Source organism: Gorilla gorilla, chromosome 6, assembly GCF_029281585.2.
Source record: "Gorilla gorilla gorilla isolate KB3781 chromosome 6, NHGRI_mGorGor1-v2.1_pri, whole genome shotgun sequence".
Taxonomy (NCBI): Eukaryota; Metazoa; Chordata; class Mammalia; order Primates; family Hominidae; genus Gorilla; species Gorilla gorilla.
Window position 1 is genome coordinate 23,957,625 of NC_073230.2, and position 13,379 is coordinate 23,971,003.

A 13,379-nucleotide genomic window follows, 5' to 3' on the forward strand; every position below is an offset into this window, starting at 1 on the left:
GATCTCTTTCTTTTTTATGGCTGCATAGTATTCCATGGTATATATGTGCCACATTTTCTTTATCTAGTCTATCATTGAATGGCATTTAGGTTGATTCTTGTCTTTGCTATTGTGAATTGTGCTGTAATGAACATTCACATGTGTGTGTCTTTATGGTAGAATGGTTTCTATTTCTCTGGGTATATACGCAGTCATGGGATTGCTGGGTCAAATGGTAGTTCTGTTTTTAGCTGTTTGAGGAATCACCACACTGTCTTCCACAATGGTTGAACTAATTTTCACTCCCATCAACCATGTGTAGGTGTTCCTTTTTCTCCACAACCTTTCCAGCATCTATTATTTTGAGAAAAATATTTATTGACTTGGTAATAGTATACATTCTGGCAAATGATTTTTTAAGTCAACATTCAACTTAGATTATTTAACATTAAAAATATTTGCTAAATTATCTCTTATGGCAAAAAAATTATTTATTTTTACATTTGAACAGGAGGCTGCATGCAGATGACATTCCAAGAGTAAATCTGTCTTTCTAGATTTAAATAGTAACCCAGAAAGTGTTGGGTAAGAAATTTTGTCAAATTTTTACTACACAGACTGGCAAGGATAAGGATTATTTTAAGAAAAGCTGAGTTTGACCAGAGAGATGTCTTTTTTGGGTCTTATGTATATTTGTAATTTCAATTTACATAGCATATATATATAATAACTAATAATATATAACATCGATATCTACATAGCCAATTATCTCAAAACATAGCTGCTGAAAACAACCAGTATTTATTATCCTCCTTTCTGAATGTCAGGACTTTGGGGGTTGCTTGGCTGGGTGCCTCCAGTCAGTCCCCCACCAGGCTACAATCCAGGGCAATACTGTGGTTATCTCAAGGTTCCCCCTGGGGAGATCCACTTCCAAGCTGCCTCATCTGGCTATTGACAAGCCACAAGCCCTCCCTGGCTGTTGGCCAGAGACTTCAATACCTTGCCATGTGGGTCTCCCTGTATGTCAGCTTAAAACATGGCCGCTGGTTTTCCTCAGAATGGGCTAGAGAGCAAAGAGAAGGGGCTCAAGATAGAAACCACAGTCTTTTTATCACCTAATCTCAGAAGTTATATCCTATCCTTTGTATTCTGTCCATTAGATGTGAACAGAATCCAGCCCACATGCAAGAAAAAAGGATCACACAGGAGTGTGAAAATCAGGAGGCAGAGATTACTGAGGGCATTGTTGAGGTTGTGCACACGTGCACATGCATGCATGTATGCATGTACATGTATATGATCATGTATACCTACTCATACATACACTCACATTTAAATACACACACATGCACGTGTGTGCACACACACATATATATTTATGCATGCATGTATCTATATATTTCTAGAGTATTTATGCTTCAAATGCCTGACTGTTGTATCATATGTGTGATAATATGTGGCATTCCTGCTAACATTCACAAGACTTCTCTGTCAGTTTAGGCAGAGAATAATTGTCAATAATTATCACCAAGTCTAAATTAAGTGAAGTGAGGAAAGACTTTGTAATTTCAGTGGCTTCTGGCATAATGGAAGTTAACTTCTATAAGTTATCTGACTTTTCCATTCTGTTCCATCTCTAATTTCAGGCTAGAGGCTTCTGTCCTTGGCTCCATGATTTAGAAGGGCTGCTCTGGCCCTCCTCACTGGAGGAGAAGGAGTGCCCACTGGAGATCTTACCCTACCCTGAAATGATGGGCATGTGTTCCCCTAGACCCAAGGGATAAGCAAATGGTGGCTGTTTATGAGGATAGACAGAGCTTAGACATGGGGACCCATTATTCTTGGGAAGAAATGTGAAATCACATTGAAGCTGTACTGGTTTGGAATTGAAAATTATTATTGTTATCATTTTAGTTAAGCTGAAGTTGTGTCTAACAGCATCTAGCTTTTCCAGACAGTGTAGGAATGTTTACAAATCTGAACCACTTTCTATTCCTATACAGGTAGGTATTTGGAAGATTGTGTGCAAATTTTGAAAGAGTTGAGGTGCATATGGAAGAAGTGGAAGTGGCTGCTTTCCTGAAAGAGCTTAAGAAAAACTGCATGTGAACAGTGTTTCTTCAGAACATTGATGGCAAAATGTCACATGGGTCGGAGTAAAGCAGTGTTTCTCCTATCAGCTCAAAACCCACCAACACTCTAATAACTCAAAAACAAAAAAGTTGATACTTAGAACATCAGGTGATAGCATCCTGGGCATGGATCCTAGAGACTAGCAAAGGACACTTGGGCTTAGAGAAATGAAGCTTATTTCAATAGTCTGAAGGGCAGCAGGCATGAGCAAGGAAGAGGAGGGCAAGAGAAGACAGCTTTGCAGGATGCTGCAAGATGACTTGAGGCTACCCATTGGTGACTTCAAGAAATAAATGGCACACACTTTATAGATCCAGCTTGCAGTGCTTTTCATTGGCATTTGGATATTAAAAGTTAAGCAATGAATATAAAAGACAAGTCACAGAAAAAAATACAAATGACCAATAAGATTTGGAAAGATCATAAACTTCCCTAAATAAATATAAACCAAAACATTGACATTAAAAATTTCTCCAATTAGATTGGCAAAGTTCAACAAAATTGATGTCAAATAGAGAAAGATACCCTATCCAGAAAGGGGCATTATCATATATGATCCAATAATCTCATGAAGGAATTTCAGCTACTGGAATAGTAATCCAGGTATGCTAAGACATTTGTTACAACATTGTTTGTCAGAGCAAAAACCTGGACAACATAAGTGTTCATCAATGGAGTAATAAGTAAGTAAAATGTAAGATACATGACAATGGAACATAATGCCACAATTCAATTTTGTAATTCCATGAACACTCACTTGAAAAGATGGAGGTTGATGAGATGGTAAAGAGAAAAATGAAGGATGAGGAACAAATTACATGGTTTAATCTCATTTAAAATCCACCTATATACGGAGAAGCAAAAGTTAGCCTACCACAGTTTCACAGATGCTGGCAAAAGATGATACTTCTGGCTTAGAGACAAAGGATAGCTTATTACTCATGGTAATAGCATAGATAGAATATTAGTATTTCCACCAGTTCTCCTACCCACAATTGCCAGAGGGCGATGTGAAATGGGCCAGGTGATATGAACACATAGAGTGGGTTGTGTTACAGAAGAGGAAATTTGAACTTAAGGAAGCCAGACCTTTTATACTGGGCAGTAAGTTGCCTCAGCTTATCTTTATAATAAATGAGGGAGACATTATCTTTATTATACTGCTCAGTTAAAAAAAAAAACAAAAAACAAAAACACCTACTTTTTGCTCTGAAGGTAGACGCTATATCTACCAAGGCTGTAGGTAGACACTGCATCTTCAAAGGCTGTTTTCTATACAAATATCCTTGAAAATGTAGTCCTTACCAAAGGCAGTTAGTGCCTTTGCTCATGTGCAGTAACAGGAGAGACTCCTGGAGAATTTTCCCCCAATATTCCATTGTTATTTGCATTTTATGTAAACAAAAAAAAGAATTGTAGCTATCAATTAAAATGGGATGTTATTTTATCTAAAATTATAATAATGAAAATTTTGATAGCTTGGTCATTGAATATCATAAAAACATGTATTTTTATAAATTTTGAATATTTATTTTTTTAGAAATGGGGGTCTCACTCTGTTGCCCAAGCTGGAGTAAAGTGTGTGATCATAGCTCACCACAGCCTTGAACTCCTGGCCTCAAGTGATTCTCCCGCCTTGGCTTCCCAAAATGCTGGGATTATAGGCGTGAGCCACTGTGCCTGGCCAGATATATCTTTTTATACATGTCATATAAGAATATGTATATTGATTGCGGCCGATACATTGTTTATTCTATGCTCATTTCACACAGTAGAAAATGAGTGATAATGATCATTGTATCTAATAAATATTTTTCACTCACTTAGAAAAACAATATCTAGATTGATAACTGGAATTATTGAAGACAAAATTAGAAAGAATTTTTTAAATTATGTAGTTTTAACGATAGCCGTCACATGCATAATTTTTTTCTCACACACTTTTCACTGAAAACTTGTTCTTAAAAACTTATTCTATATCAATACAAGAATCTTTTACTCTGTAAACAATACACACTACCTGTCTAGGAGAGTTAATCAAATAATAAATTTTTTGAACTGAACTTCCAGCTTTTACTGTTGAAGAAACTGAGGCCCAGAGACATTAAGTGATTTGAAGGTGGCCAACAACTAGTTAATGTCAGAGCTGAGACTAAATCCCACATGCCCTGACTTGGAGCAGAGGGTTCTTTCTTCTTATCCAAATCCATGTACATGATATGATAGAGCTTTCAAACTGGGGTATGCATACCCCCGCAGGCAATGGCATCAAGCCAGGGAGGTAAAGCCACAGGATAAACACAGGGTGTCTTGCTTCAATGTAAATATTACACAAAGATTTGAGGAGAGTTTGGGGAACTGCTTTATTTTTATATTAAAACAAGATTGATTGTAAAGAAGAATGCATATTTTACACGAATTTTAAAAATTTCAGGCTGGATTCCTCAGGCTATAATCCTACTCCATGGAGGTAAAAGTTCTCTCTGCTCAGTCTACTGGGAACAATTCTTTTGTAAAAATTTCATGTCACCAATGTGAGAATGTCTGGGAAGGAGCTTTTGTCCAAAAAGTGCCTTCATTAACCTCCATCCTTGACATTCCATAATTAAATTTGCTTTATTTTAGCCTTCGTGATCAGTTAATTTTTTCTTGAAGAAGGAACGCATTAAGACCTTATAATAAGTGAGTTTTGAGTTCCTTTCCTAAGAATAGGGTTTTTTTCAAAATTACCTTTTTAATATGAGGTAAAATGCTGAAAAAATAAAGAATAAAAAATTTTAATGTGATTTTAGTAGAAATTAACTGGCGACTAGTTTACATCTGCAAGATGCTCTTTAAAACTATTTTGCATATGGTTATAAAGTCACATTTGTGTAATGTAGAAAACTGAACAAGTATTGTGCATTTCCATTTTTTCGTGTAGCATATTCATGAATAATATCTGCAATGCTATAGCACATATCAACAGCAAAAATGAGCCAATGAATTATTATATATGCCTTCTCAGTGGACCATTTCTCTCATTTGAGTTTTATTTCCAGGATAGAAACTACTTAAACAATAGTTCTTAGATGATTAATCCCTCCACAATAACTTGGAGAGCTTTTACCCCCACCTCAGCCCCAAATACATATTAGAACTACTGAAACAATGTGTACTTGATTTCCCCACTGAGACATTTTTTAATGCTTCATTTCAACACCAGCATTTTTTTTAAATGCAAGTAGCTTGACCCATTTCAGAAAGCTACATTTGATTCCTAGATTTCAGGTTCAAATTTGGAGCCAAGAAACAAACTCGTTTAATCCAGTCAACATTAATTAAGCGCAGTACGTTAAGCTCTGGCAGAAGAGAGAGATGTCTTAAACAGGATCCTGCCTCCAAAGTTACCCAAGCTAGAGGGAACAAGCCTCATATAAATAAAATCACAAGATAATCTATGCTAGAGGTTCCAATACAGTTACAGGAGACAGAAATTTCAAAAAACAAAAACAAAAAACAAGGTTGGAAAAGATTGGCCAAATATTGGCTCAATTTGTCCATTTTCTGCCAGAGAAAGGATTTCTCAGCTACTGAAACAATAAGTACTTGTTCTTAGCCAATGAAGTCAGTACAGAGTTCCTTCCATTTTTCTGTGCACCTGGACTCTTGAGGAGCCTTAATTCTACCACCCCCACCTTCATCCCAGGTCTGGGTCTATGATGACGCAAGTAAGGCAGTGGCCTTGGACCCAGATCTAAGAATCACCAAAAACTCAGCATTCAAAATAAATTTTTGTTTTGTTTTGTTTTTGAGACAGCGTGTCCTTCTGTCACCCAGGCTGGAGTGCAATGGCTGGATCTTGTCTCACTGCAACCTCTGCCTCCCAGGTTCAAACTATTCTCCTGCTTCAGTCTCCCAAATAGCTGGGATTACAGGCGCATGCCACCATGCCCGGCTAATTTTTGTGTTTTTTAAAAATAGAGACAGGGTTTCTCTATGTTGGCCAGGCTGGTCTAGAACTCCTGACCTCGGGTGATCCACCTGCTTCAGCCTCCCAAAACACTGGGATTACAGGCGTGAGCCACCGCACCCGACCTCAAAATAAATATCTTAATGCAATATTAAAAAAAAAAAACAAAATGTATGCAAATAACATGCATAATGAACAAAATTTCAAACTTTTAAATAGAGACACGATCAGTAGTACTGGCTTTTTTCCTCTTGCGTCAAGATCCACAGCGACTCTGCAGCACACCTCTTCACCCCCACCCTGTACATGAGGCCAGTGGTCCACACACACACACGTCTAATTCCCAGAAACCTAAATTTCCTGATATTCATATCTCGAATCAAAGTGATGATTACTGGGTGACTGCCGTTGAGGCGCTCTGACCTCCTCCCGGTCCCGGACATAGCTGACCCCCGCTCTCCGGCATCCACCGGACGCATCACCACGAGCAGGGGTAACACGCGTGTGTCCGAGGCACAAGCGTGGGTGTTGCAGGGCCACACGCGCAAACGTCACAAAAGTCAGCGTTTGGCTTCAAATATTTCCCAGTGTGGACTGGCTTTTAGTCAACGGGAATGCGGTAACTGTTGGTAACAGAACAACGAGCTGCGCACCAAGCCAAGTCTCTCTTCGGTGCCACCGGCGGGCGAGGCCGGATTAATCACCGCTGCTTCGGCCGCCCATGTGTCATGATGTCCTGGGACCCGAACCCCGTGCCCCGTACCTTGCGATGCTGGCGCCTACGGAGGGCATCCGAAACTGCCCTACAGAGCAGTCGCCGGGTAAGCGGCACCTGCCTTCCCAAGCCATAAGCCCCTTTGGCCCCCCGCCCCAGGGCCCCACCTCCTGCCTGAGGACTCCAGGCAGGTACTGAATTTGGAGGGAAATTTCAGTAGCCTGAAGATGGAGATAGGTCAGATTTCAAATTAATTGATTAACATAAAAGGAGAACAAAGAATCCAGCACAAAATTGGGATGTGAACAGCTATGAGCGGTGGCGAACCCCCCTCAGCATCTCTGCCTGGGCTAGAGGTCCTAATCCCCTGGGTGGGGTTTGAGGACTTCCCAATCCACACTAGTAGACTTACACTGACCTTTTACCACTCAGCATCTGCTGCGTATATAATTATAGTGGTTTGCAGATTAAGTGAAACGGAGATTAAGTAAATTTCGCAGTCTTGATTCTCCAACAGGGGTGTGTGTGTGTGTGTGGATGTGGGTGTCGGTGTGTATCCCTAATATATTGTTCCCAGCAAGGGCAAATCAACACCTTGAAGAGAAAACGTTATTTGATGAGCCCTACAAGCAGAGTCGAGAGCAGTTAAGATAATGATTAAAAGAATATTTGGATATTTGGGTGGGGAAAAAAAAAATCTCAGAATTGTGCCAGGTAAGACCTAGCAAGGCTTTTTGGAGTTCTCTGACTCATCTGCAAAGATGGGGGGCTGCTGTGATTAAACGAGGCTGAGAGTTCTGTAATGAATTGAAAGCTCTTCACACTAAGTCCTAACTTGTGCCTGCGTGTTGCATGGAGGTATAAGATTTTATCATCAGAGAGGGCATTTTCTTCTATAGGTTTTAATACTGACCTTATTCTTCTAGGATTTAATAATCCTACCATTTTCAAACATTTTTTCCCTTTGATTCTAGATCCTCAGGCATCGGGTGGTGGAAGAAGCAGCTGCTGTTCTCCCCATACTAGAACTGTTCACATCCCAATTTTGTGATGGACTCTTTTTATTTTCCTTTTAGGTTAACCAACTAATTTGAAATCTGACTTTTCACCCTCTTCAAGCTACTGAAATTCAGGCCTCTAAATTCAGTACCTTTTCTGAGCGACATCCTCCACCAGCCAAAACAATGTTGTAGATTGAAATTCTACCTTCTTCAGATGCTCCTCTGCTTCCTGCTGTCCTTTTCTTCTTCTACTTCACTTGACAACCATCCTCCTCTGTCTCCTTTCCAACATGTTTCCCTCTCCCTTCTCTCCATGTAGACACTTCATCACGATCTTCCTTGGATCCCACTCTCCTCTGGTTAACTGACTTATCAGATCTGCACAGCTGCCCTGATGAGATCTCTGATGAGTTCCACATGTACCCTTGCAGCTTTCTGGTGGGCGCCTTGACCAGTGTGTTCCACCAGGGCCTCAATTTCAGCATTTCTCAGCTGCATCTGTCTTCCCTCCCATCACCTTTCTCATCAAGTCATCACATCATCATCATCATCACCTGTGACTTCCCTCGTGCTAATTCTCTGCCTCCATTTACTTGCCATTTCCCATTCATTCTCCCTAAACACGCCCCATGTCATATGTGTTCACTGCTCACTCACACCTGCCCCCACCCTGGGGCAGGCTCATTAGCTGGCGGACTTTGTTTCCCAGAGGCAGCCTTGCTTCCTGTCTGCAGTTCTCACTGCACCCCAGGCCCCCATACACATCACTGCTAGAGTCATCTTCCTGAAGCCTGGCTTTGTCACATGTTTTTTCTAGTTCAAAAATCCAGTAATATCTTCCTACTGCCCCAGAAGTGAGCACAACGCTGCATCACCCAGTAGGTTAGTTCTGTGCTTTCAGGGTACCAACAAAGCAAGAGCACTAACAGAGAAGGAGGAAAAATGTTTCTGAAATAATTTGATATTGGATATTGTGTAAAAGCATTGACATTGTTATCCTGGGAAAAATCAGAATTAGACTTTCTCACATGAATTTTACCATACAGTTACTTAGAATATATATTTCATATATATGTACATATACATGTGTTTATATATCATATAAAATTAAATGATGTTAAGTTAGAGTTCTCAAGGCCTGAAGAAGTTTTCTCCCGGCACTGATTAAGTACACACTTCTGAGCCTAAATTTCAAAGTTGACATAAATAATATGACCCCAACCCACCTTTCTTAATTTATTTCTCACAATTGCCTTCCACATGCCTTTTACTTCAGCCAAAGGCTGTACAGCCCCACATACCTTATACATTCTTCTGCTGCTTCTGTTTTGTGCGCTTACTCTCCTCTTCCACCAACATCCCATTTCTAATTTCGCCTCACCTCTTAAGGCCCAGCCTGACTGTCGGTTGTGCCCTGAAATCTTCCAGCGTGTCCAGGCTAACAGAACAGGCGTACTTCATTTCTACTGTGCTTCACTGTATTGTGCTTTGCAGATACTGTTTTTTGGGGTTTTTCTAATGTTACTATCGTAATTGCTTAAGGGACCACGAACTGTGCCCCTATAACATGGCAAACTTAACTGAATTCCTTTAGATGAGGGCATATGGTACCAGTGAGGCTGTGTGTTCACTGGGAACTGGAATTGTTCCACCATGGATTCACTGAAATGTCAATTGGCACATTTTCATGTTTCTGGGCACTTTGATATTAATATTTTGTACCGGATTCATGCAAAATTATTGATTGGAAAGAAACATGCTGTGATAAAAACTTGTGTAAATAAATAATTATGATAGTGATTTACATATTATGCTGATACATTCAATTTCCCTTGCACCTCATATTTTTTGAAATTTGATTTAAATTTTTAAATATTCTATGGCTAAAATTTTTAAAACGTGCATTACTTTCTGATTATCAAATTAATATGTGCTTATTGTGAAATACTAAAACATCACTAAAAATAAATATTGCCTAGAAAGTGAAAGTCCCTCATGATCTCAAGTGTTGACTTTTGCTAGTAATTTGAAGTGTGTGCATTTTGTATTCATATAAATATGACTTTTAACAGAAATATTGTTACACATATTATACTGCCAATTACTTTTTATTTATAAATATGTTTTAGATATCTTTAGATGTCTAGATATCTGTCTGTATTATTAGAGTTCTCGGGAGAAACAAAACAATAGGATATATAGAGATATATAGAAAGAGACTATTATTATGAGGAATTGACTCACTTGATTATGGAGGCTGAGAAGTCCCACAATCTGCTGTCTGCAATCTGGAGCCCAGGAGAGAGCCAGTAATGTAGTTTAGTCCAAGCCCAGAGACCTGAGAACTAGGAATGCTGATGTCTGAAGGCAGAAGATGGATGTCCTAACTCCAGAAGCAAGCATGAGTTCACATTCGTCTGTTTTTCTGTTCTCTTGGGGCCCTCAGTGGATTGGATAATATCCACCCCTGTTGGCGAGGGTGATCTTGTTTACTCAGTCCACTAATACTAATGCTAATCTCTTCCAAAAACATCCTCAGAAACACACCCATAAATAATGTTTTACCAGCTTCTGGGCATCCCCTAGTCCAGTCAAATTTATATATAAAATTAACCATCAGACCACCTCTCTATATTTTGAAACTACTTCACAGTATCCCATTGTGATGTCACATGTCAATTTAACCTGCATTCCAATTAATGGGGACTATTTCACAACCACAGAAAATGTATGCTGAAATAAGCAGTGATAATCACATTTGTCTGGGTGTATGCACCTTTGTGTTTCTGAGTCCTGGAGGTAGAATGGCTGGATCAATTTAAAAGCACATTTATAATTTTAACAGATGGCTGCCAAGTTTTAATTCTTCTTTGGCTGGGCTATAACCACCCCAAACACTATGCAAAGATGTGACTGACTGTACGTAGTAGAGGCTGATAGTTGACATCTTTAAGTTAAAATACTCAGATGAGGGCTGGGCACAATGGCTCACGCCTGTAATCCTAGCACTTTGGGAGGCCGGGGCAGGCAGATTGCCTGAACTCAGGAGTTTGAGACCAGCCTGGCCAACATGGTGAAACCCCATCTCTACAAAAAATTAGCCAGGCGTGGCAGCGTGCACCTGTAGTCCCAGCTACTTGGGAGGCAGGAGAATTGCTTGAACCTGGGAGGCAGAGGTTGCAGTGAGCCGAAATCACACCACTGCACTCCAGCCTGGGCAACAGAGCAAGACTCTCTCAAAAAAAAAAAAAAAAAAAAAAAAACAAAAAACAAAAACAAACAAACAAAAAAAGCAAAACCCAGATGACAATGTCTAAGCCTGATCCAATGGGTTTTTCCAAGCCCCAGGTGGGCTTGTGTAACTGGATAACAAAGCACCCTGATGGCAATGCCTAAACCTGAGCCTATGAATGCTCCAAGCCCCTAGATTCAGCTTGCTTATTAACAAGGCGCCAAGGGAAGTTGACTATACATTTGCAGCTGCTCTCCATCACTAGGGTACCTATCTTCCTCATTTCTTTAAATATGTTCATTGCACTAAATATAACTCCTGTTAAAGTCCTCTACCAAATAGCAAAACCACTGTCAAAATTTCATATATCACCCAGAAAGATTTATAAGTCACTATAACCTCACCATTCATAACAAATCCCAGCTAAAATTCAGTGATTGTTTTGACTCTGATAATTACAATGTTTGTCAGATTCCAGGATTGCAAAGATTATACTTTTCACTTTTGTCATGTCTTGTTAGCTCTACTTTTTCATGGAAAATTACGGACAGACTTTACTTTTTTCATATTATTTTAGGTCATGTGGCCTATTAACGTTATTTTATAATTTAGCAAAGGACTTTAAGAAAAAAAAGTAAAGCATTTAAATAGCTGTTGCTAGAGTTTTATTTTTAAAACAGAGCTATGGGAATAAAAGCTGGTTCTCCACCAAAAATTCTCACAGCATGAGTATGTTAGCAACTCATGAAAAACGAAGTCACTGCTGCTTGCCAAGCAAGGGAAAATGTATTTATTCATTTGTTCAGAGAAAAATGGCATGTATTCATTCATTTCACATTTTCTGAGAATTTACTGGGTGCCAAGCATAATGCAATAGGCACAAAACAGAATGTCCTATAATAACATACATTTTATCCTACTCTCTCCACCTCCAACCCTGATACTGCGTGAATTCTCTATAGGAAACCTATGAAATACTAATTCTTCATGTTCAAAGAATCATCTAAAAATAGTTCTTTAAAGACCAAATTACCTTGCCTCATACAGAATAAAAAAACTTGCTTTTGGTGTATACGTACGCATACATATTTTTTTCTCTCTGATTAAAAATTATTTAAACATCTGTGCCCAGGATTAAGGATAATGAAATTCAACCACAAAAATGAGTAAATAATCTATAATTGTAGTGTTGGAATTTATCAGTTTAGAATGGTTACCTCCATATTCACCTTTCTTTTGATCTTCTTGTAGACATTATTGTTATTGACTGCAAATGCCTCAGCATTTTTGTTCATTGGAATGTAGTTTGACAGATTAATTATATGTTATCAGGCAGTTGAAGATCAGCTAAAGATATGTGGCCACAAGAGGGATGCTGATGTCTTTGAGCTGTTCCTTTCTAAAAAGTAAGTGTACTTAACATAAAAAATGAAACAGTATCATGTTATCATGATCATGTTAAAATGTTTCACAGATTCAAATGTTATTTTCCATTTTACCCCCTCAAGGACTGGGTAGGACTCCAATTATTTTACCACTTCCTGGAATCCACAGTTTTCTATTGGAGAGACAAGATACTGAAATTGATTAAAAAAAAAATTATGGAGACAGGCTGTTTGAATCCCAACTCTGTCTCTTCCAGCTGGGTGATCTTGGGTATGTCATATAACCTCACTATTAGGATTGTCAGATTTAACAAATAAGTATATAGGACATCCAGTTGAATTTGAATTTCGTAGAAACAACGAATATAATTTTAGTTAGTATAAATATGTCCCACATAGTAGTTGGAAAATTCACTGTTTCCGTGAAATTCAAATGTAGCCCGATATCCTGTATTTTATCTGGCAACGCTATTCCCTGGGTATAATTATACTACCTCATTCTCAGGGTTGTTGTGAAGCTTAGGTGAGTTAGTAAAAGTTAGTCAAAGTTACTGGTACACAGCAAGCACTCAATGAGTATTAGTATGGTTAACATTATTACTATTATTAGGAATCATTATACCACATACTATGATAATGACCTCCATTATACTACAACCTCTACCAATCCCCATACCAATTTTACTGGTAAGTAGAAAAATCCCTCTCTTATATCAACAGACCACTTTGATTCCACTCGAACTCCCCAAGGTGGCAGACAACAAATTGGGTTTTTCTCTAGAGTAGAATGAGATAGAACCCAGGTATGAGAGGAAAAGGGAGTTATAAATAAGATTAGACTCTGATACCACAGTTCTCACTGGCCGATAAGTGACACTGAAGTTTGCATTTTAAGCGCAATGACCCTATTCCTACATTTTGTCCCCCTTACTTTGTGCTTTTTAATGCCTCTGAATTCTGTGTATTATTTTTAAATAGG

General features: G+C 38.8%; 2 protein-coding genes across 3 annotated transcripts in view; one reads left to right on the forward strand and one right to left on the reverse strand.

The window, feature by feature from the left end:
* SOSTDC1 (sclerostin domain containing 1) overlaps positions 1 to 13,379 on the reverse strand; it is a 94,704-nt gene that overhangs the window by 59,663 nt on the left and 21,662 nt on the right. The window contains exon 2 of one of the 2 annotated variants that reach the window (XM_055347372.2): positions 10,028 to 10,250. The gene's annotated coding sequence lies outside the window, so the exon portion shown is untranslated. Of the gene's footprint in view, positions 1 to 10,027; positions 10,335 to 13,379 lie in introns of those variants that run through there. The other variant, XM_004045127.5, reaches the window with a different exon arrangement.
* The window catches only part of LRRC72 (leucine rich repeat containing 72), a 54,375-nt gene continuing 47,666 nt past the window's right edge, over positions 6,671 to 13,379 (forward strand). Inside the window, exons 1-2 of the mRNA XM_004045126.3 lie at positions 6,671 to 6,888; positions 12,348 to 12,421. Of these exons, the coding sequence (XP_004045174.2) occupies positions 6,796 to 6,888; positions 12,348 to 12,421 (167 nt within the window). The 5' untranslated portion in view covers positions 6,671 to 6,795. The remainder of the gene's footprint in view (positions 6,889 to 12,347; positions 12,422 to 13,379) is intronic.